The sequence below is a fragment of the Eublepharis macularius genome, chromosome 11, assembly GCF_028583425.1.
Source record: "Eublepharis macularius isolate TG4126 chromosome 11, MPM_Emac_v1.0, whole genome shotgun sequence".
Taxonomy (NCBI): domain Eukaryota; kingdom Metazoa; phylum Chordata; class Lepidosauria; order Squamata; family Eublepharidae; genus Eublepharis; species Eublepharis macularius.
The window spans coordinates 94,963,040-94,984,624 of record NC_072800.1 but is presented as its reverse complement, the minus strand read 5'-3'; the positions used below and the strand labels follow the sequence as shown (position 1 = coordinate 94,984,624).

At 48.8% G+C, this 21,585-nt stretch overlaps 2 protein-coding genes across 3 annotated transcripts in view; one reads left to right on the top strand and one right to left on the bottom strand.

Moving 5' to 3' along the window:
- Positions 1 to 12,215, bottom strand: part of LOC129337381 (uncharacterized) — a 45,328-nt gene extending 33,113 nt beyond the window's left edge. The window contains exons 1-3 of the mRNA XM_054990983.1: positions 12,133 to 12,215; positions 11,283 to 11,365; positions 4,791 to 4,856 (exon numbers count right to left, since the gene is read on the bottom strand). Coding sequence (XP_054846958.1) covers positions 4,791 to 4,856; positions 11,283 to 11,352 — 136 coding nt within the window. The 5' untranslated portion in view covers positions 11,353 to 11,365; positions 12,133 to 12,215. The remainder of the gene's footprint in view (positions 1 to 4,790; positions 4,857 to 11,282; positions 11,366 to 12,132) is intronic.
- A 148-nt stretch (positions 12,216 to 12,363) lies between these two features.
- On the top strand, positions 12,364 to 20,642 carry LOC129337689 (GTPase IMAP family member 1-like). 2 transcript variants are annotated; one of them, XM_054991597.1, is made up of 3 exons: positions 12,364 to 12,431; positions 15,202 to 15,265; positions 19,293 to 20,642. In XM_054991597.1, exons 2-3 carry the CDS (start codon positions 15,247 to 15,249, stop codon positions 20,003 to 20,005), a joined length of 732 nt encoding a protein of 243 aa, XP_054847572.1. In that variant the 5' UTR covers positions 12,364 to 12,431; positions 15,202 to 15,246; the 3' UTR covers positions 20,006 to 20,642. The 2 variants fall into 2 exon arrangements, with proteins under 2 accessions (XP_054847572.1, XP_054847573.1); XM_054991598.1 differs by lacking the exon at positions 19,293 to 20,642 and adding an exon at positions 15,801 to 18,040.
- Positions 20,643 to 21,585: the final 943 nt, after the last annotated feature.

Sequence of the window (21,585 nt, the reverse complement as noted above, 5' to 3'; positions counted from 1 at the left end):
GCCCCCACTGCTGGTCATTACGGGTATCTGAAAACGTTGCATCTAATACAATGGCAATTCTGGTGGCCGGGCATGCGCAAAGACATTTCCCAATACGTTAGCTCCTGCCCCATTTGCCTCAGCGCCAAAACCCGGAAAGGGAAACCTCCAGGTCTCCTACAACCATTGGAAACACCTAACAGACCTTGGGAAATAATATCTATGGACTTTATCACTGATTTACCCCTTTCGAAAGGACATAATTGCATTTTAGTCGTAGTAGATCTGTTCTCCAAACAAGCTCATTTTATTCCATGTACTGCTATACCCACCGCTCGAAAACTGGCGGATTTATTCTTAAAACACATCGTAAAATTACATTCTTTTCCGTCCAAGGTGATTTCGGATCGCGGCGGACAGTTCGTTGCCAACTTCTGGCGGGAGCTTTTGCGAATGTTGAATATTGAGCAAGGAATCAGCTCAAGCCACCACCCACAAACCGACGGACAATCCGAAAAAACTAATCAGATTTTAGAACAGTTCCTTCGTTGCTACATTAATTTTCAACAAGATAATTGGGTGGATCTTCTCCCTCTGGCTGAATTCTCATACAACAACAGTGTGCATGCTTCCACTGGGGAGGCCCCTTTCAAAGTTGTATATGGAGCTCACTTCAACCCCTTCCCGTTGGACACTCCCCCTTTCCATTCCTCTAGTTCGCCTGATGTATCTTCCTGGTGGGGGGAGGCCGCGCAACAGTGGACTCTTATTAAGAAACACCTCGAAAAAGCCAAACTGGATTACAAAAAGTACGCAGATCGCCATCGTGCGGCCGAATGGGATTTACAACCTGGAGATCATGTTTATATTTCCACCAAGAACCTGAAACTAGCTCAGACAAGCCGCAAACTAGCGTTAAAGTTCCTTGGACCTTTCCCGGTACGCAAAGTAATCAATAAAGTGACTGTTGCTGTAAATTTACCCAAGAACTTGCGCCATGTTCATGATACATTCCATGTCAGTCTCCTCAAAAGGGCTCCCACCGACGACAAGTGGCACATCAAAGCTCCACCCATTCCAACTTTGATGGACGACCAAATACATTATGAAGTGCAACAAATTTTGGACTCTAAATTCAAACGAAATCAACTTTTTTACCTCATTAGGTGGAAGGATTTCGATTCTGGCTACGATGAGTGGGTGAACTCTGTACATGTTCATGCTCCTAGATTAACCAAAGCTTTTCATACTCGTTACCCATATAAACCAGGGGGGGATCTGTTTTAAGGGGGGCAGAATGTCAGGTCCAGTGTATGTGTAAACTGTACTGACTCCATTTTCTAATGCTTCTAGTGTTTAAGTGCTTTCCTCGCAGGTGCACCAGTTCCCAGGCAGCATTCCCACCGGAGGAGACTGTTTTGTCTAACACCGTTCCACCAAGCATTGGCCTTGAAGGAGAGCAGCTTCCCAGGACTGAAAGATGTTGTTTTGAGAACTGTGGGGGGAGGCTGATGCAGATGGGAATTGTTACTCTGTACCTCATGCTTTGCCCTTCATTGGTAACAATGACTGTGTACCATCCTGAGTCTTCCATTCAGGACAGTGGACTATAATGGACCTTTTCTGCAGTAGAGTTTCCTTATTCAATCAACGGACTCTTGTTTGCTTTTGAAAGGGAACCTGTAGGAAGAGCCTTATCTAGCCACAGGCTGACAGAAAAGACAGTTTATAGGGTTAGAACAATATACAATTGAAGCACTTGAAGGCTTTCCTGGTTTTTCCTTCATTGCTACAGTGGAAGCTCGCGGGGTGACCTTCAGCCAGTCACGCACCATCAGCCTCACCTTCCTCACAGGGCTGTTTGGAGGATCAAATGGAGAAGGGGAGCAGCAAAAACAGAACGCACTTCCACCGAAATGAATCAGCTCTTCTCCTGGTAGTGAATTATTTGATAATAGTGCCTTAGGCTACCTCCACATGGGCAGATGCTGTTGGAAAGTGGGGTTTTTCTTGTCTCCCCACAGCTTTTGTGCCCTTCTTGACTTTCTCCCCCTTTCCTGCAACCTTTCCCGAAGCTGCTGTGATGTGATATTTTGGGAAAGATCGCAATGAAGTTTGTATCCACACAGGCATGTGAAGCACAACATGCCCCCACTTTGTTTGGAAGCTTCTTGTGGGACCCCTCCCAGGGCTTTCCTTGTTAAGCAGAAGCAAAGAAAAACCTCCTTTATGGTAACTTTGGGGTTTTCTGCACACATGACAATACCCAGGGCTTTTTTTCTGGGAAAAGAGGTGGTGGAACTTAGCGGGTTGCCCTCGGAGAAAATGGTCACATGGCTGGTGGCCCCGCCCCCTGATCTCCAGACAGAGGGGAGTTGAGATTGCCCTCCGTGCCGCTAGGCGGCGCGGAGGGCAATCTCAACTCCCCTCGGTCTGGAGATCAGGGGGCGGGGCCACCAGCCATGTGACCATTCCCAAGAGGTTCCGGAACTCCGTTCCCCCGCGTTCCCCCTGAAAAAAAGCCCTGTCAATACCCATGCTTTTCTGAGCAGTTCTCTAGCACTGGAGTCCCATTGAGCATGGCGCTTCCGCACATCTTCCCTTCCTCCACATTTTTCCACACTGGTGGTTGTTGTTTTTTAACAGATGTGCCTTAAGAGGGTTTTTGAGCCAGGGTGCTGTTGTCAGCAGCAGCAGCACAGCTCCACCCCCTCCCCATTTCCCCCTTTTTTGTTGTACATGAGCTATTTTGATATATCAGTACACCGCTAGAAAAAGGGGGCTAGGCATGTGCAGACATAAGAATTGCCATATGGTCCCTGTGGAAAATTTTATTTGTTTTATTTATAGTCCACCTTTCTCATTGAGACCCAAGGCAGATGACACAGTGATATGATCAACAGCTGGGACATTCAGTGAACAAACAGGATAGGGTATGGGTAGCAGAAATTTGAAAACAAAGATGAAACATTGCTGAAACAAAACATAAGTAATTAAATGTGATATCTTTAACAATGAAGAAACATACATCAACAGAAAGTACCCAGTGGAATAGGCTGCAGTCCGTGTCCCTTTACCAGTCTCTCTCCTTCTGTCTCCAAGTCATTTCTCACAACATAACTCTTATTACCTGAGTCAAAAAGCCCTCCTGGATAATTTAGTCCTGAATAGTTTGCAGAAAGCCAGGAGAGTGGGAGCTTTCCTGACCTTTTCTGGCAGGCCGTTCCATAAGGTGGGGGCCACCACCGAGGAAGCCCGTGTGCGGGCAGCTGTTCATTTAGCCCAGTTGCAGGGTGCCACCTGCAGAAGGCCCTGCTCAGATGAGCAAAGCTGCCACGGCAGAGCATAGGGGGGGAGGCAGCCCTGCGGTTATGAGGGGCCCAGTGTTAGAAGAGGAGGATTCTGTTCTTTCTGTTCAACATTTTTATAAATGATTTGGATGAAGGAATAGAGGGAATGCTTATTAATTTGCAGATGATACTAAGTTGGGAGGCGTGGCAAATATGGTTGAAGACAGAGTAAAGACACAGGATGATCTTGACAGGCTGGAAAACTGAGCCAAGACAAATAAAAAGAATTTCCAGGTAAGGCGTGTGGAAACGGCCCAGGTGCCAGGAGAGCCTCAATGCGAAGGATATTGGGACTCATGCTATTTAATCAGTCCGTACATGACCTGGAACGGAGGGTGAGCAAGCAAGGGGGCCCCCTGACAGCCGTGCTGATGCTGTGACCCTGGGCAGATCATGAGAAGCAAGGGCAGGAAGGGCGGCACCAGGGCTTCGTTCTCGTGGCCCCTCCTTACACGCCCAGAGTAATGCTGATTGCCACTTTGGGATCAGGACACAATTTCCTCCAGGCCAGTCTGGCTAGGGATCCTGACGGTGTTTTGCCATTTTCTGGGCATGGAGCAGGGGTCACACTGGGGGTGTTGAGGGGAGGTGGTTGGGAATTTCCTGCGTTGTGCAGGGGGTTGGCCTAGATGACCCTGGAGATCCTTTCCAACCCTATGATTCTATGATGTCTATTGAGATGATTGCACGTTGGAGCAAAAAAAAAACCCCAACTTTAAATATACACCAATGCATAGGGCTCCCGGGTCCCTAAACCTTCCCAGGACTTATGTGGTTTAGCACAAGCTCCTGGAGAGATGTGATGACATCACTTCCAGGAAGTGATATCACCACACCGGCCATGGGCGTGCTCCCAAACTTTGCATGGGGCTAATTCTGGCCAGTTTGGGGCCAAAATTGGCACCAGAGAAGCACAGGAGCACACCCACGGCCAGCACAACAACGTCACTTCGGGAAGGGACATTGTCGTGTCCCACTGTGAGCATGCCCAATGTGTGCTTTCCCAGGTTTCCCCCAGTGTGTGCTGGGGAGGATTGGTACCAATTGCCAGCAATCTGCAGCCAATGGGGCAATCCCCCAGGAGATTGCCCTCCACCCGCAGGCAACTAGTAAGCATACCAACGGAGCCTGAAGTGTGGGTGACTGACCAGGAAAGAGATCTTGTGGTTTATGAATAAAAATGTTGAGTCTGAGGCAGCAGTGAAAAAGGCAAAATCCGTGCTAGGGATTATTAGGAAAAGGTAAAAGGTAAAGTCATTACTGACCCATGGGGGGGGGGTGGATGTCGCATCACGACGTTTTCTTGGCAGACTTTTTGTTACGGGGTGGTTTGCCATTGCCCTCCCCAGTCATCTACACTTTAACCCCAGGAAACTGGGTACTCATTTTACCGACCTCAGTTTTTTTTATGTTATCTCCAAATTATCAATGGCTTTCCAAAAATGCTGTGGAGGAGCTTACCAAAGATACGTGTGAGCAAATTGGTCAACTGTGATAAACACCAACAGATAAGTCTCCACAAGTCTCCTAGAATTAGAAAATGAAAATAAGTTTTGCTTTTGATGCAGCAACCTGATAGATAACTGTATTTCACCAAAGTAGTTTCAAGTGGTTATCCGTGTGGGTCTGCAGTCGAACAGCAAGATCTGAGTGAAATAACACTTTAAAGACCAAGGCATGAGCTTTTGAGAGTTAAAGCTCCCTCTCAAATACCAGGGATATCTAATTGGTTTTTAAGGTGCCATTGGCCCCGGATCTTGTGTTGCAGCAGCGTGGAGGCTACCGCTTGTATTTTGGATCCCTGAGCATTCTAGTTGCTGATCTATGAAAGATCATATCAATGAGCCCCTGATGTCCATCATAAACTGGTTACTAACTTAGGGTGCCTTTCTTCAGTTCCAAAATGAAGCAGTTATCTATCCGTCACTGTAAAAACCATTGCTGGAAAAGAATGATGTGGCTAATTATCAAACAGCCATTAATCACCTTTTCTGAGCAAGATGATAGAACATTTGCAGAACAGCTCCAGGTCTTCCTGGATGACTGATCTGCTCTGGACTCCTTTCACTAAAGGTTTCAGGCTGGCCTGCAGGATGGAGAAGGCATGAGTGAACTGAACTGAAGATAAAAACGTATCAATTACCCTGATATTTGTTGGAAATAAAACTCTGCTAAAAAGGAAAAGTCTAATAAGTTTCTGACTTGTCTTGCTGACAATTTCATCTTCCAGAAAGTGGAGAAGGAAACAAGGGAGTCTGCTGAAACAGGCAACTCAGCATGCCTTGGAAAATGGGGGGGGGGGCCTTGCATGTCTCTCTGTTTGTATGTGTTACTCTTTCGTTGGTTCCCTTTGTCTAAGGCGGGAACGCCTCCTGACTCCTCCATTTCGGTGTCTCTTGAAAGATACGTACTTTTGGGAGATTCTTTACTTCCAAGAGTATGGATGTCTTTCTCAGAGCTCCTGCCATGAAGGCTTCCTACACACTCCCACACCCGGCCTCAATGTCACACAAGGTGGCCGTTGGTAAAAAGGGAAAGGCTAGACTCTTTTTTTTCTGCTTCTGGATATGGCCATGAATTGAATCTACCTCAATAAACTGTATGTTTTATCTTTTCTACAATTTGATTACCCAAGGATTAATCACGGCACTAGGGGAAAAGCATTTGACAGGGTAACTCTGCTACCACACAAAATATAACGATTTCTAATACTATCCTGGATCTGATTCACATCAACAGGGAAGAACTGATTGACGAGATGGCGGCTGTAGGAACCCTGAGTAGTAGTCACCACGTCATTTTGAAATTCTAGATCCTGGAGAAAGGGAAAGCTGAACAGCTGACATATAAATTGGACTTTAGAAAAGCTAATTTTAACAAGCTTAAAGAAATGCTGGGTTGAATCCCATGGTTAGAAATACTCAGGGAGAAGGGAATTCAGTTGGGAATTTCTTAAAAGTGAGATATTGAAGGCGCAATACACCACCACCACCACCACCTATTTATTTATTTATTATAGTTCACCTTTCTCACTGAGATCCAAGACGGATTACAGTAGAAGTGACAATACAATATAACTGACAGCTAGGCCATTCACTGAGCAAAGTATAACAGTGAATAACATTCAAGAAAACAGATACAATAGGGAATGGTAGCACACATTTTTTTAAATAGGCATAGAGCCGAGCACAGAGATGAAATCCATCTGAAACAATGCACAACTAATTTCCATGACATGTTTAGCAACGTGGAAACTCACTAGTAGGCCCACATCTACATCAACAAACAGTACCCAATAGCGAAAGGTTTATTTCTCTCCTTACCAAGGAATCTCTCCGAGCTATTTCTTATGACCCAGTCCTGTAATCTAAGCCCTCCTGAATACTTCAGTCTCGTATAGTTTTCTGAAAGCCAGGAAAGCGGGAACTTCCTTGACCTCCTCAGGTAGGCTGTTCCGTAAGGTGGGAGCAACGACAGAGAAAGCACGAGTGCGGGCAGCTGCTGATTTTGCCTAACTGCAGGGGGTATCTGTGGAAGGCCCTGTTCAGATGAGCAAAGCTGCTGTGGCAGAACATAGGAGAAGAGACGATTGCACAGAGATGAGGGGCCAAGGCCATGATGGGCTTTGAATGTGATAGTTTTGACCTTGAATTGAGCCAAGTAACTCATGGGAAGCCAATGGAGTGACTGCAGAAGGGGAGTGATGTGCGTGCTCCCTTCAGCTCCTGGGAGTAAACAAGGTGCAGCATTTTGCACTAGCTGGAGTATCCCAGTCAGCCTTGAGGAGAGACCTACACAGAGTGCATTACAGTAGTAATTTTTTACAGCTGCATTTACTTGCTTCTCTAGCAGCAGCGCTGGGTCTAGTATAACCCCAAAGTTCTTAAATAAGCCAGCCAGGGTCAACTGCACCCTATTGAAAGTGGGGAGCAGAGTGTCCTTCAAGGTCTCTGTTTTTCAAACTAGCATCACTTTCATCTTGTCTGGGTTCAGTTTCGATTTGTTTGTTTTCAGCCATTTGACCACAGCTATCAAACAGTGATCTAAGATTTCTTCTGCATTCCGTGGTGATTTTGATAGTGAGATATAGAGCTGGGTCTCATCTGCATATTGATGGCATCCAATTCCATAGCTATGGATGAGTTCTCCTAAAGGCTTTTACAGAGGTTGAACAACATAGAGGATAAGATTATGCCTTGTGGAACTCCACAAGATAATTCCCACTCTGAAGATAGTTGGTCTCCAATAGCAACACTTTGAGTCTGTCCCATGAGGAACGATTTAAACCAGTCCCAAATACATCCCCTGATATCTACTTCTACTTCCAAACGCCTCAACAAGATAGTGTGATTTGTTGCATCAAAGGCTGCAGATAGATCCAGGAAGAGCAACAAAGATCCAGGAAGAGCAACAAAAGGCTTTTGTCTACATTCAGGCAGAATTCCGCTAAAGCAGAATCCCAAGGGAATTCCAAATCAGGTTCAAGGTGTTGGCTTTAACCCTTAAGGCCTTGGTGGACTGGGACCAGCATACCTGGGAACCAGATACCTACGGGACTGCCTCTCACTATATGTTCCCTGGAGGGTGCTCTGCTCAGCAGATAAACATCTACTGGTGATCCCTGGCCCCAACGAGTTTCACCTTGCCTCGACTAGGACCAGGATACAAAAAGAGAGACTCCCCTCCAAATGAAACTAGAACAAAAAATGGTAAGAAGGAAAGAAAGAGAGAAAGAGAATGAATGAACGAACGAACGAACGAATGAAAGAACAAAAAATGGTAACCCACAACCGGAGGGAAAATATAAGTAACCCCAAAGGAAAAAAATAGAATTTAATTAATAGTAGCTAGTGCTCTAATAAGTTAAATAAGTTAACAAGTATGAATAAATATATCATAAATACAGACTATTCCTATAGACAAGATGTAAACCACAACAAGATAGTTTTGTATAGCTGCTAGGCAGAAATGCTCAAAGCTGCAAAGTGCCAGAAATACAGTCTATAAATACTTAAGAGTGACGTAGTTTTTTCTTTTTCTTTATTTATTTATTTAGCTGGAGAAACGATGTGAGAAGACCATCCGAAGGATAAGTATCACAGAGGTCAAAGGTATAAAGTAATAAACTGCTTATCTCTTTTTTCTCTTTCGGTGACCCTGAGAAGCCAAAGTGCCCAACGGGGCAGGAACCACTCCGCCCAACGCAAGGCTGGCTGTAAATCTCGGTGTTTCATCAGCTGGACTTTCTCAGGGGCGGTTTTAGGCTCACTTAATAGAACACTTCATAAAGCATGGAATTCTCAAACGGTACAATGGTTTTCTCTTCCTGCGGATACCTAGTGTTCTATTAGGTGAGCACTAGATAAGCAGTTTATTACTTTATACCTTGATGTGCACCATTACCCTGATCTTCTCTCTGGTGGGTATTTGGGTGTTCAGGACTGTGGTACAGCAGGAGCACTTGGTCACAGAGTGGCATTCTTCAGTCTGGAAAAAACCCTTCCATTCCGACCGTTGTCGTTGCAGTCTGTGGTGGGGAGCCTCTGCTCTTGGGTGCCCTGCATGCATGTGCGATGTGCCCTCTCTTTTGGCAAGCCCAGCATTTGGCTTCGTGGAATTTGCAGGACTTCCAGTCGTGGCTTCCTCCATAGCTGGTGCAGGGCAACCTGTTAGTGCATTGCGGTCCGGTTCGCTTGGACTGTACCAGTTGAGTCATGTGAACTTCGTCATCGTCCCCTGAATCACTCTCAATGCTCTCATGATGGACCGGTTCCACCTTTTTTGCTAGGGGAGTACTCCGTGACTGGCATACCTCTCTTGTCGACTGGTCAGCTGCTTCTGCTGCTAGTGCCTCCTTGAGGGCTTCCTTGAACATGAGTTCCTTCTTGGCAAACAACTGACATTGCAGTTTCTCGTCCCGCAGACCACATACTAGTCGATCTCGGAGCGTAGTCTCTAGGTCAGTGAAGTTGCATTGTCATGCTGCTTGCTGGAGAGCTGTAACAAAAATGGTCACCGACTCAGCCTGGGCTTGGTCCCGCTTGTAGAAAGCGTGCCGGCTGGCGATCTTTGATGGCTGTGGTAAGTAGTGGTCTCGGAGCCGGTCTTTAATTATGTTGAATGCCATAGCTTGGAGCTGAGCCGGCACCATGAGTGCCCAGGCTATGTCAAAAGTGGACTGCCCCCAGATGCTGAAGAAGGTTGCTCTCTGGAGGTCCACATCAGTGGCCTTGTTCACCTCAAGGTACAACTCGAACCTTGCGATGTATGACTCCCAGTCCTCGGAGGTTGAGTCAAAAGCTTCAAAATGGCCCTTGGTGACCATGATTCACTATCGGTGAATTGCGACAGGGTGGCTGTGTTTTAGCTCTGGGTCAGCCGAGGCAACAGTTCCCCAGCAACAGGAGTGGTTTCGCTCTTGGCATCGCAGGGCTGCCTACCCACCTTCTGATCCCATCCTCGTCGCCAGTATTATATATTGAGATTAACAGCTCTTTATTATAATAACATCTTTATTGGAAGCTGGAAGCAGATAGACTAAAAACTCAGGCTCAACAGTAACCAATTTATACTTGTAGAAACCACTCCCACTTTTACAACAACCAATACAACGTAAGCAGCTAGAATCCTTTGTTTGCATGAACTATATACAAGTATCTACTTTTAAGCACAGCGATTGGCTACAAGGCAACAGTTCTGATTGGCCATGCCGGCCCCAAACACCAATAGCTTTGTAGGCCTCGGGCGCCTTCGTTCTACTCCAGCAATACATAACAACATCACTGCCGGGAGTGACATCGTCACACTGCCTCGGGACCCCGTTCGGAAGGCCTATACCCCCTTCTTCCCCCCACCTCCACAGGCCAGGTGACTGGTGGCAGGGGGCGGAGGGTTGGAGTAGGGGATCCCCCACCCTCAACACAGGACCTGGGATCCCTAAGAAGAGGGTATATTTGGGAGGAGGCTCAGAGATACATCTTTTTTCAGTATCTTTTTTTGAGTAAGTTAGTCTTTGCAACCACAAAGTCAAACTTGGTTCAGACTTATCAAGGTACTGAAGGAAGACAAGGAGAGTCAGCTGAATTGGAAACAACTTTAACAAGTGAGATTTCCAAAATTTACCCTTACCTTCATGGTAGTTTGGAGAAAGCAGAGGGACTAAGATCCAAGCTACAAGTGACGCCTGACACAGGTTGGACACTTGTCAGCTTCCCTCAAGTTTTGATGGGAAATGTAGGCGTCCTGGTCTTACAGCTTGGCTCTCCATTTAATTGAAGTTTACAGAAACCGCCCCCCGCCCCCCAGCGGAGGGGAAGCGGGGCTCCTGGAAAGAGCCCGATGCCTGCACTCCCCTTCCAACCTCATGTTCTCTCTCACATAGACTGCCGCTCTGTAAACTTCAATTAAATGGAGAGTCAAGCTGCAAGACCAGGATGCCTACATTTCCCATCAAAACTTGAGGGAAGCTGACAAGTGTCCAACCTGTCAGGCGTCACTAGTAGCTTGGCTCTCAGAAACAGAAAAAATGATCTTGTTACAAGTCACTGAGCAAGTGTACTTCTTATTATGGACCTGCGGGTGGCAGCACGAAGTGGCGTGCTGACTCTTTGGGGTCCTGCAACTTGAGACTTCTGCCAGTTAAGAAATTCCACATTTTCTGTGGTACAAAACTGGTGCCTCCAGGACCATCATCCCACAAAGGGGGTTTTTTTCCAGTAAAGGGTAAATATCAGGTTCCTTCTATTAATCTGAGACGTAGGTGCTCGTGTAGTTCTTTTATTAGACAGCTGAAGTCAGGACAGCTAAATAAATATGCAGAGATAGGCCATTTTGCGCTGTTTCGCTATAAAGGAGAAGGAGCGGTTCCAATTGTTTATACCCTGCCTCCTCAGGTTTTTTTATGTTATCTCCAAATTATCACTGGCTTTCCAAAACTGCTGAGGAAGATCTTACCAAAGATACGTGTGAGCAAATTGCTCAGCTGTGATAAACACCAACAGATAAGTAGCCAGACTCTCCACATTTTTTAGCCTTTCCTAGAATTAGAAAAGAAAATGAAAATAAGTTATGTTCTTGATGCAGCAACCTGTAAGATAACTGTATTTCAGCAAAATAGTTTCAGGTGGGTAGCCGTGGGGGTCTGCAGTAGAAGAGCAAGATCTGAGTGAAATAGCACCTTAAAGACCAAGTAGATTTCCAAGGGATGAGCTTTCGGGAGTTAAAGCTCCCTCTCAAATACCTGGGGAATCTAATGGGTTTTTAAGGTGCCATTGGACCGCTCTGGTTCTGCTGCTTATTATCAACTGGCCATCTTGCCCCACAGGTTTGTTGATGCGGGAGGGTTGTACAATACGTGCGGTGCTGTTTTTAACAAATCGTACATTCATGTTTTTATACTGTTTAATGCTACCCCGTTTTTAACTTTGTATTATTGTTGTAATCCGCTCTGGGCCCGCTTGCGGGGTGAACGGACTATAAGACTAATTAAATAAATAAAAGAATGAATAAATAAATAATCTTCTGCAAACTTGGCTGCCGCACTAGTCACTCCATTACATGTACCTTGCCTGATCATTACTCTAGCAATGGCCTGCATGTGTGAACTGACCCTCGCAGAGATGGAATTTGGAGACATGTGCTTGCTCCATCCCCTGAGACCATAGAGAATCCTACAAGGGGGGGGTCTGTCTGCCCCCCCCCTTCTCACACTCCCTCTCAAACCTCCCGCTTGGTCTTTTCTACAGTTATGCATATTTCGTTAAAACTGCAGCAGAGTTAAAGCAAAGATGCAAAAGGGCCTTACCTTCTTGTGCTTACAGAGTGAAACCCGACTTGCAGCCCCGCTCGCCTGAACTCACTTTCTCTGCCTCCTTCTTCAAGGCGCCTCTCCTGAAATGTAAACTCTGCAGAGAGAAATACCGCTCTCAGTTTTACAGTTTCGGTTTAAGCAAAGTCACATGTTTTCTGCACAATCACTCCTCTCCCCTCCTCGTCCTGGCAGTGCATAGATTGAAAAGCAGCCAGCCGAGCAACACGAAGAGCAGGTTGGAGGGCACCCAAGACAGCCGTGCCCTTTGCGAAGCGGAGAAAGAAGCAGCCCAGGTAGGGAGCCTTGCTTGTTCTCCGCAATATTTCTCCGCGTGTGGGAGAGACTCCGCAGCGCTGAAGCCTGCCTGGGGCTCCTGACCACAAAGCCGTATCACCTCTGCGATTTTAGAGTGGCAGACCCTCGGAGGGCTGGGCTGCTGCCTCCCTGCCACGGATGGGGCAGAGTCCCGCACGGCCTTCAGTCTGGCCAGAGGAGACAGCAGAGAAGCCTCTTCTGGAGTCCTGGGGAAATTCTTTGCATCACTCCCCATCCTGGAGAGCGGCACTCGGAGTTGTGCAAGAGGCAGTAAGAGCAACAGGTGTCCTTTCCAAGGCAGCCTCCTGGGCCCTCCGGAGAGCCAAGCATGCCTGGATCCGGCAGAAGGGAGGCCTGGGCAGCCTGTGGGAAACGGTCCGGCAGCCGGGCTGGGTCTCTGCCCCCCTTGCGTGCTCTGCCTCCCAAAAGCTTCCTTAGAAGGCGGTGGGGGGGAGGACTGTGCCTTCCGGGACAGCTGGAAACATCACCCTTGTCTAAGAAGAGCAGCCCATGAAGGAGCAAACCAGAGTGATGCGACGGACCCCTCTCGGGTGACTGTCCACCACCAAGTGGGGAGGGGGCTTCAGCACGGGCTGCTGCCCCATTTGCCCCTGCCCAGCTGCTGCCCTGACCATTGCTGGCCTGCAGCACCTCCCTTTGCCTCCCTCGCCCTGGGCGCTGCCCCCCCTCCTGCGGCAATCAGCTGCCGGGTGGCAATTGGAAGCCTCCTGCCACCACAAGGGACAGCCGGCTGGGGAGGCCGGCCCACCACCACCGTCTCTTGCAGACTACTGATCCGTGGGAGAGGGTCAGTGGCAGGCAGGTGCGTGGTGTCTCCGACCACCGTGGCAGCCAGGAACGGTTAGGCGAAGGGACAGCAGGCAGGGGGGACGGCTGGGAGGCTCTGCCTGCTCCATATCCGATGGTTCCCCCTCCCATGCCAAGCAGCCACTGCCACCGACTTAGGGCCATTCCCGTAGCTAGGGAGAAGGCAGCCAGGGGAAAGCACTCTGGGTTATGTGGAAGGAAGCGGTGTTTGCAGGATGGCCTCCTCGCCTGCTGGCTCTTGCTTCAAATGCCCTCTGTTACCTGTGGTCCAAAAGCCATAGAATCATAGAGGTGGAGGAAACCCCAAAGCTCATCTAGTCCAACCCCCAGCACAATGCAGGAAATGCACAGCTATCCCCCCCCCCACTCCCCATCCTTGCTCTGTGCCCTGAAGAATGCAAAACACCTCCTGGACCCCAGGCCAATGTGGCCTGCAGGAAAATTCCTCCCTGACCCCAAAGTGGCGCTCAATCAGCATTACCCTGGGCACCTAAGAAAGGACCACGAGAGCCAACCACGCTAATTCTTATCCATTATCACCAGGATCGATTAGTTACACATTTGTGCCGCCATCAGTGTGCATTGCAGAGTAACAAGAAGACAAGGCCCTGCCCAAAGGAGCTTCCAGTCTGTTGTGCAGGGCAGGGGGGTGAACGGTAGACAAGGGGAAGGAAGAGGGATGGGGCCGGCGGGGGGGGGGGGCGTTCAGCAGAGGAAGAGCCCCCCCTCCTTTCTGTAGCTAAGCTTCGTTGCACTGTGTGTGTGGAGAGGGGGGGTGAGGTTTAAGGGCTTTAACCAAAGTCTTTGAGAAGGGAGAAGATGTAGCAGAGGGAGCAGAAGGAAGATAGACAGGTGGCGTCATGCAGGCGTGCTGGGGGCAGCGCAGTTACGGGGGGCGGGGCAGGGGCGGGAGGTGCCGGTGTCATATGTACACACACCCATGCCATTGATGTATTCTCTGAATTGATATGTTGATCTCCAGTATGACGGTATGCTCAATTTGTGCTTCGTAAGGTAGCCTCCTGCCATGCCATTCCTGGCTTGCCTGAAAACGAAAGTACTAATGCTGGTTTCACAGAGGAGGAAAGCAGCCTGTTATCTCTGCAAATATGCGGCGCTGGCCTTGCAGCTGGAACCAACAATGCAACCGTTTCTCAGGGGAGAGGGAAGGACTTTGCTGCCTTCGTGATCTTCTGCTTTTCTCTGTCCAGGCTAAGCCATTGTGTCCTCATGGAACTTCTTAGGGTTTTCGCGCCTAAAGGCTAACTGCTCAAAGGGAGGGAGGAATCGTGCTCCTTGTATCAATAGTGCATATGCTTGTATACTCATTCCTGCCAACCTATCCCATCTCCGGATGTACCCATGAACTTAATGGATCTCTGATGGGCTGTGGTGGGCTTGGAAAGAAAGCTGGAGGAATCTACCTTGGATCCAGGGGAGAAGAGGAAGCCACTCTCGGGATTTAAGGGGGATCAGATTCCGGCCGCAGGGTGTGGGATAGAGGGGAGTGTGTGGTGGCCTGTGTGGATGTGTCAGAGCAGAAGCCCAGAGGGGGGAGGCTGCAGTAGCCAGGGCAAGAGACGACCCGGGTGTGCACCAGAGATTTTCCTGAAGGGACAGAGAGGGAGGGCCCTCTTTTACAATGTTGTCAAGGGAGAAGCAGCATGACTTGGCCGCTGCCTGTATGGGAGAAGCCACACGAGAAGAGCCACGGAGAAAGCCCAACATTTGCGCTCACTCTTGATGGTGCCTGGTGACATTTGTCACTGGACAGGGCAAGTGCCTGAGGAGGGGAAGGCTTGGGTTGGAAGAGCAGACATTCCCTCTTGGACGTGGAGAGGTGCACGGTATGTGAAAGCAGACCTCACAAGGCCGCCTTTCCTCTCTCAGCACAGCTTTCCCTTTTGTGTTTCTCCACAGGTATTCGGAGGGCCTTGCACTGGGAATTGTTCTTGACAAGCTAACATGGCTGGAGTCTCCAAAGGTAAAGCTCTCAGGACCTCCGAGGAACCGGGTGCAGGATATTCCGGAACCCACAGGACAGCCTTTCTCCTGTCCGCATTCAGCTCATTCTCTGAAACTAGCACCATTGAGAAGAGCGCTTAGCTCTTCTCGCTGTTTGGTGCAAAGACACCCACTAAACAAGGGAGCATCCTTCACCCCTCATGCGTGACTGGGGGCGGGGAGGGCAGCCAGGGTAGTTTGTTAGGCTCCCCTTGCCAGAACCACCCTTGTCTTGTAAAGAACCAAAGCCCACCTCTTACTGAAGACAGGAACATGGCAGACACACACATGCGGCTTCCTCCAGAGGTATGGTATCTTAATGTTTGAACATAGTCCTTCTCTAACTTTGCTATGGTAACGTATATGGTTCTGAGCTCCACATGCCACAGCCTTCCTTCTTTGGAAATGGCATACGCATTTCTAAGATAAGCTCAGCAGTGGTTGATGACAAATTGTTTCTCGGATCCCAGTCTCACGATCGGTCTGGCCTAATGTTCCTTGATTGTTTTCATCAGCTCCTGAACTGAGAGTCATCGTTGTTGGGAAAACTGGAGGAGGAAAGAGCGCAACTGGAAACACCATCCTCGGGGAGGAGAAATTCGTCTCTGATGTCTCACCTAACTCAGTGACAAGGAAATGCGAAAAGAAAGAAGGTGACTTTCGAGGGAGGAAAATTACTGTCGTGGACACCCCTGGCTATTTTGATCCTGATCGTGGAAACAAGGAGACTTCCAGAATCATCCGAGATTCCGTGGAAGTCCTCGATCCGGGGTTTCATGCCATCGTTCTGGTCCTGAAGCTGGACCGTTTCACCCCGGAAGAAAAGGCAGTGGCTGACGAAGTCCAGAGGATTCTCAAGGTGAAGGCGCGGGACTACACCATCCTCCTCTTCACCCGGAAGGAAGACCTAAGGGGCAGGCCTCTGACCAGTTTCCTAGCCAAGGCCAACGAGGACCTCAAAGGGGTGGTTGCTTTCTGTGGAAACCGATACCTGGCTTTCAACAATCTTGCTACGGGAGCAGAAAGGGAGGCCCAGGTGGCCGAGCTGATTGAGATGATTGACAAGATGAGACAGGTCAACCCCAACGCTCCGTTGTACACCCGAGAAATGTTTAAGGAGGACAGTCTGTTTGATTGTTGCACCCTCCTGTAAGGATGCGTCCTCCCTGCACCTGACCTGGCGACCAAGCAAAACCCCTTCCGAGCGGCTCTTTGGAGGCAACACTAGGTGGGCCACAGGATTGACGACAAGCAAGCAAAACAAAAAGGGTCCTCAAAGTGACGCCTGCTTTGTGGGGACGGAGCTGTTTCCCCTCATTGAAAGCACCCCTTGACATTCTCCACTCAGGCCCCACAAGGCTCCCACAGCTCGGGGGATGAGCTGCCCGAGGGCCAGGCTGGCTTCTCTTTGGTTTGGCATGTTGCTGTTCCCTTCCCTTGCATTCTGCCCCGATTTTTCTGATGCTGATTCGTCTGTTGTTTCTTTTAGGCTTTCATGAGTACATGTCATTTACACGCAAGTGATGTAAAAGTAATGTTTTAAAAATGCATCCTTTTCGGTGGGAAAAACGAGGTGTGGGAAAAGTGATCTTAGTGGAACAGACCCAGCCAGCCTGCAAAAAAGGTCTCCTTCCTTTCTGCGACCCCGACCCGCAAAGCCATGGTATAAGAGCAGGCTGTGCATTCTGTACCGGAGGAAGGTCAAGGCTGTATATGGCAGTAAGAGGCTGAGCTGGAAGCCCTGACTTTGAACCTAGTAGGTCGGAAGCTGATATTCCTCAGCCATGCTCCTGCCAGCTAGTGTACGGGCTCAATAATGGTGGCCTGCCTGATAGGGCTGTTGTAGGGCTTGCTGAAATGTCGTACATGGAGCACCTTGCATGCTGTAGATCTGGGGTCCTCAACCTTTTTGACCTCGCAGGCACCTTTGGAATAATGACTTGGGGTGATGGGTGCAAACACAAAATGGCTCCCACAGGAAGTGGAGCCAACCACAAAATGGCTGCCACAAGAAGCAGAGCCAACCACATAGGGTTGCCAGCTCCAGGTTGTGAAGTTCCTGGAGGTTTGGGGATGAAGCCTAGAGAGGGTGGGGTTTGGGGAGGGGAGGGGCCTCAGCAGGGCATAATGCCTCCCAAACAGCTGGTTTCTCCAGGGGAACTGAAGATCAGTTGTAATTCTGGGAGACCTGGAGGATGGCGACCCACAACCACAAAATGTCAGGGAGTGAAGTCATGCAGAAGTCTAACAGTAACTTTTCAACATTTCAAGCAGGAACTCTTGCTTGACGGGAAGCCTTTTAAAGTCAGCACATGGTTTAAAACTGTCCTCTTGCATACGGACAGCTCACCTTCAGTCCGTGCTGTGGTGGCAGCTGCTGCCAAAGCAGTGTTGCTTTTTAAATCAGATCTCCCATGGCCAATCAGAAGCCTTGGCGGGCAAAATCCCTCCTGGGTCCCCCCTTTTATCCAAACACTCAGCAGACTCCAGGGAAGGTGTGCACAGGGGTGCCCTGTTGGCAACCCCCCCCCCCCATTCTAAAGCTGTGCTGCGAGAGTGCTGTGTAGGCTTGCCAGTCTCCAGGGGGTGGCTGGAGATCTACTGGAATTGCAACTGACCTCCTGCTGGCAGAGATCAGTTCCCCTGGAGAAAATGGCTGCTTTGGAGGGTGAACTCTATGGCATTATATTCTGTATTTCTTAGATCTTGTATGTAACCTTGGATGTGTGTGTAATTTCAGGCATATGCCACACAATTAGAAAATACACGTTATTGATTGAACATCTGTAGTCTGCCTCTTTGTCACGGGGATTTCTGAAAATGGACCTTGGTATAGCTGGCTAGATCCGCGCTGTTTTAGTTCTGGACTGCTAAGCTAACTCCCCATCCTATTAACAGACTGGGAGAGGCGCTCCCATAGCTATGAGGGTCCCGGACCAGTCATGGCTTTAAAGGTTAAAGCCAACACCTTGGATTAGATCCGTAAACCAGTTGGACGCCAGGGCTGCTGCTTCAAGATCAAAGTGAAATGTGCTGACCATTGTGTACCGGTCAGCAGTCTAGCAGCTACATTCTGAACCAACTGGAGTCTCTGAAGTGCCTTCAAGAGTAGTCCTATGTAGTCTTGAGTTTCAGTGGTCCAGGCAAGAGGTCACCATAGCATGAATCACTGTGGCAAGACAAATAGGAGGATAATTGGTGGGCCTGGCGGAGATGGTACAGTGCCAGCTTTGCACCGTGGATATTTGCTTGTTCGTGGGTAGGGTGGAATCCAGCCACACTTCCAAACTCCCAACAGAGCCCACCACTGTAAAGTGGACTCCATCAAGTGATGGAAGAGGAGGGTCCACTATTGTTGCAGACCGAGTCAGCTACATGACTTCTGTTTGGATGGATTTCACTTCAGCCAACTCCCTCTCAACTAACCAACCACGACATCCAGGCACTGGGCAAGGACAGAGATCTCAGCAGCCTCTGGCTGCTTAATAGGTCACATCACAGTACTTATGCTTGCTCCAATAATGTTTCCTGTGTTTGAACTGTATGCTCATTTTCAAGGTTCTGCCATGCCTTCCCTATTGTACTGTTTATTGACTGTCCCAAGTGCTGATTGCATGGGCTTGCCCCGTGTAAATCCACCTTGGGCTCAGTGAGAAGGATGGACTAAAAATAATGCAGACAAACAAACACACTTGCAAGATGCCACGTTAATTTTGGGAACAGACTCTGCAGTAGCCGGCAGAGCAGGCAGGGGGGCCCTTTGCATTATGGATGGGTTGGTCTGCAGCCATGTGGTGCAACCAGAGGGAAGTCATTTAGTCTCACGGAAGTCTATCTGGCAGGTTCTGTATCTGCTGCTCTTACAGAACCGTTTACTTTGCTGAATCCTGCAAAGGAAACAAATTTCATCACGTGACTGGGCATACATAAATCCAGAAATGTAGAGTTTATGTCTTAATCCGCATGAGAAGCTATTGGACTAACCAACTGTTTTATTCCCCTTACAGGACCAAAACCAGACACAACCAATCCACAAAGCCACAACCTAATTTCTGAGGAACCAGAACTGCGCCTCATCCTTGTTGGGAAGACGGGAGCGGGGAAAAGCGCAACTGGAAACACCGTCCTGGGGAAAGAGTGCTTCGACTCCCGGTTTGAATTCACCTCCGTGACACAGACGTGCCAGCAGGAAACGAGAGAGTGGAAGGGGAAGAAAATTGTCGTGATCGACACACCAGCTATTTGCGATCCTGATGTTACGAAGGATTCCCCTGAGATTGCTAAATGCTTTGATCTCTCCCGGCCAGGCCCCCACGCTCTGGTGCTGGTGACCCAAATGGGCCGTTTTACTGAGGAGGACCGTCGAGCAGCAAAGCAGGTAAAGGAGATCTTTGGCAAAGAAGCCCGAGAATACGTGATTGTCGTATTTTCCCGGAGAGAAGACCTGCGCAGTGAAAGTCTGGAAGAATATACGAAACACTCAGATAACAAATATCTCCAGGAATTGCTAAAAGCGTGCAGCAACCGATACTGTGGTTTCAACAACAGCAAAACAGGAGAAGAGAGGGAGAAACAAGCTGAGGAGCTGCTCACTAAAATTGAGGAAATGGTGCGGAAGAATCGAGACAAGCCCTACTGTCTAATTAAACAGGCTCAAGCTTTGCAGACAAAGTCCAAAAAAGGAAAGGATTTACAAGAGATTGAAGGCACCTCCGTGTAGGACCCTCTCCCATAACTCACTGCCTATCATCTATTTCCAGTGTCCAAAGTCTCCCCCGAATGCCGCCTTCCTCCCCTGCCCCCCATTGCCCTTGCGCTTCTCCATTCATTTCAATGGGGCCAGTGCAGAAGAACCTTCCTCTAGGCTGAACCTTGAGTCCATTACAAACACACTTTAATTGACCCCCACTTCCAGTACTGGGTCAGGTCACAAAAGAGAAACTTTCTCCAGTCCGGCATTTATCTTGACCACTTCACAACAGACCTCCTTTCTTTATACAAAGTTTGCCGTCACTGTAACCACCTCAGCAATCTCTGTACCTTTATTCAGTGGGGGAAGTAAACTTGAACTGTAAATCCAAACAGGGGATAGAAAGGTGACATATGGCCCAGGCATGTCCAGTCTTGTCAGAGCTTGGCAACAAAGCAGCGTTGGCTTTGGTTAGTAATTGGATGGGAGACCTCCAATAAAGACCAGGGCTGCTATGTAGAGGCAGGCAATGGCAAACCACTTCTGCTAATCCCTTGCCATGAAAATCCCTGCAGGGGGTCGCCATAAATCAGCTATGACTTGATGGCATTCTCCACTACCACACGAAGAAAGTATTTTCACACAGCTTCAAAAATAAAAATGGATTCAGATCACTTTGGGCTGTCTTGGTTTCCCTGAACCTGATCTTTATCAAGGACTATTATAGCCCACAAAGGGCTATAAATCTGGAAAAGTCTGTCTACTTCCATCTTTTATAAGTTTCCCAGAGTGATTTGCAACACGTTAAAACAATAAGCTGATCACTATAAAATTATGAAAACTGAAAACTCATAAAGCGCTTTCTACTGGGCTACCAGATGGACCAAAACAACAAGCTGTTGGCCAAAAGGGGGGGGGGACCTTCTGCCAGCCCCCAAGCAAACCACCAGTCTGAAAACCAAAGGCCACCTCTATGGACTCTCTGCCATTTGCCTCTACGTGTGTGATGAAAGCCTTCTCCTTTGGGAGGAAAAGGGCTTTCAGCAGACAGAAGTAATCGAGCACAGGTTGTACCAAGGTGTCTCTGCCGTCTCTGCCATCAATTTCCTTGTACCGCTGTGGACCTCCCCCCCTGACACCCCCCATGCGTGCATCCCACCAAGCTGCCTGACTTTATCAGAGGCCTGCAGTGTTCCCTTGCAGGAGCATACGTGCCCCCCCTCGGAGCACCTCCAGCCTGCTCTCTGTGTGAGCCACACATGTAGCCAGCAGAATGTGTGAATGGGACGAGGGTGGAGCTGCAGACGGTGGCCACGTGGGTCAGTCTGCAGCATCCCTGAAGAGGTGAGCTGCTCATATTGGCAGATATGTCAGAGATGCTTTAGGCTGATCCTGCACTGGGCAGAGGGTTGGACTAGATGGTCTGTCTGGCCCCTTCCAACTCCATGATTCTATGATCCTATATGTCCTTGGTCTGAAAGGTGCTGCTGGCCTTTGGTTGCATTTTGCCGCTAAACAAACCAGAGGTCCGGTGCAGCGTGAGCACAAACAACTCCCACCCCAGCATGGGCTTCCCTGAGTCAGAGCTCACCCTTTGGGGGGGGGGGTTA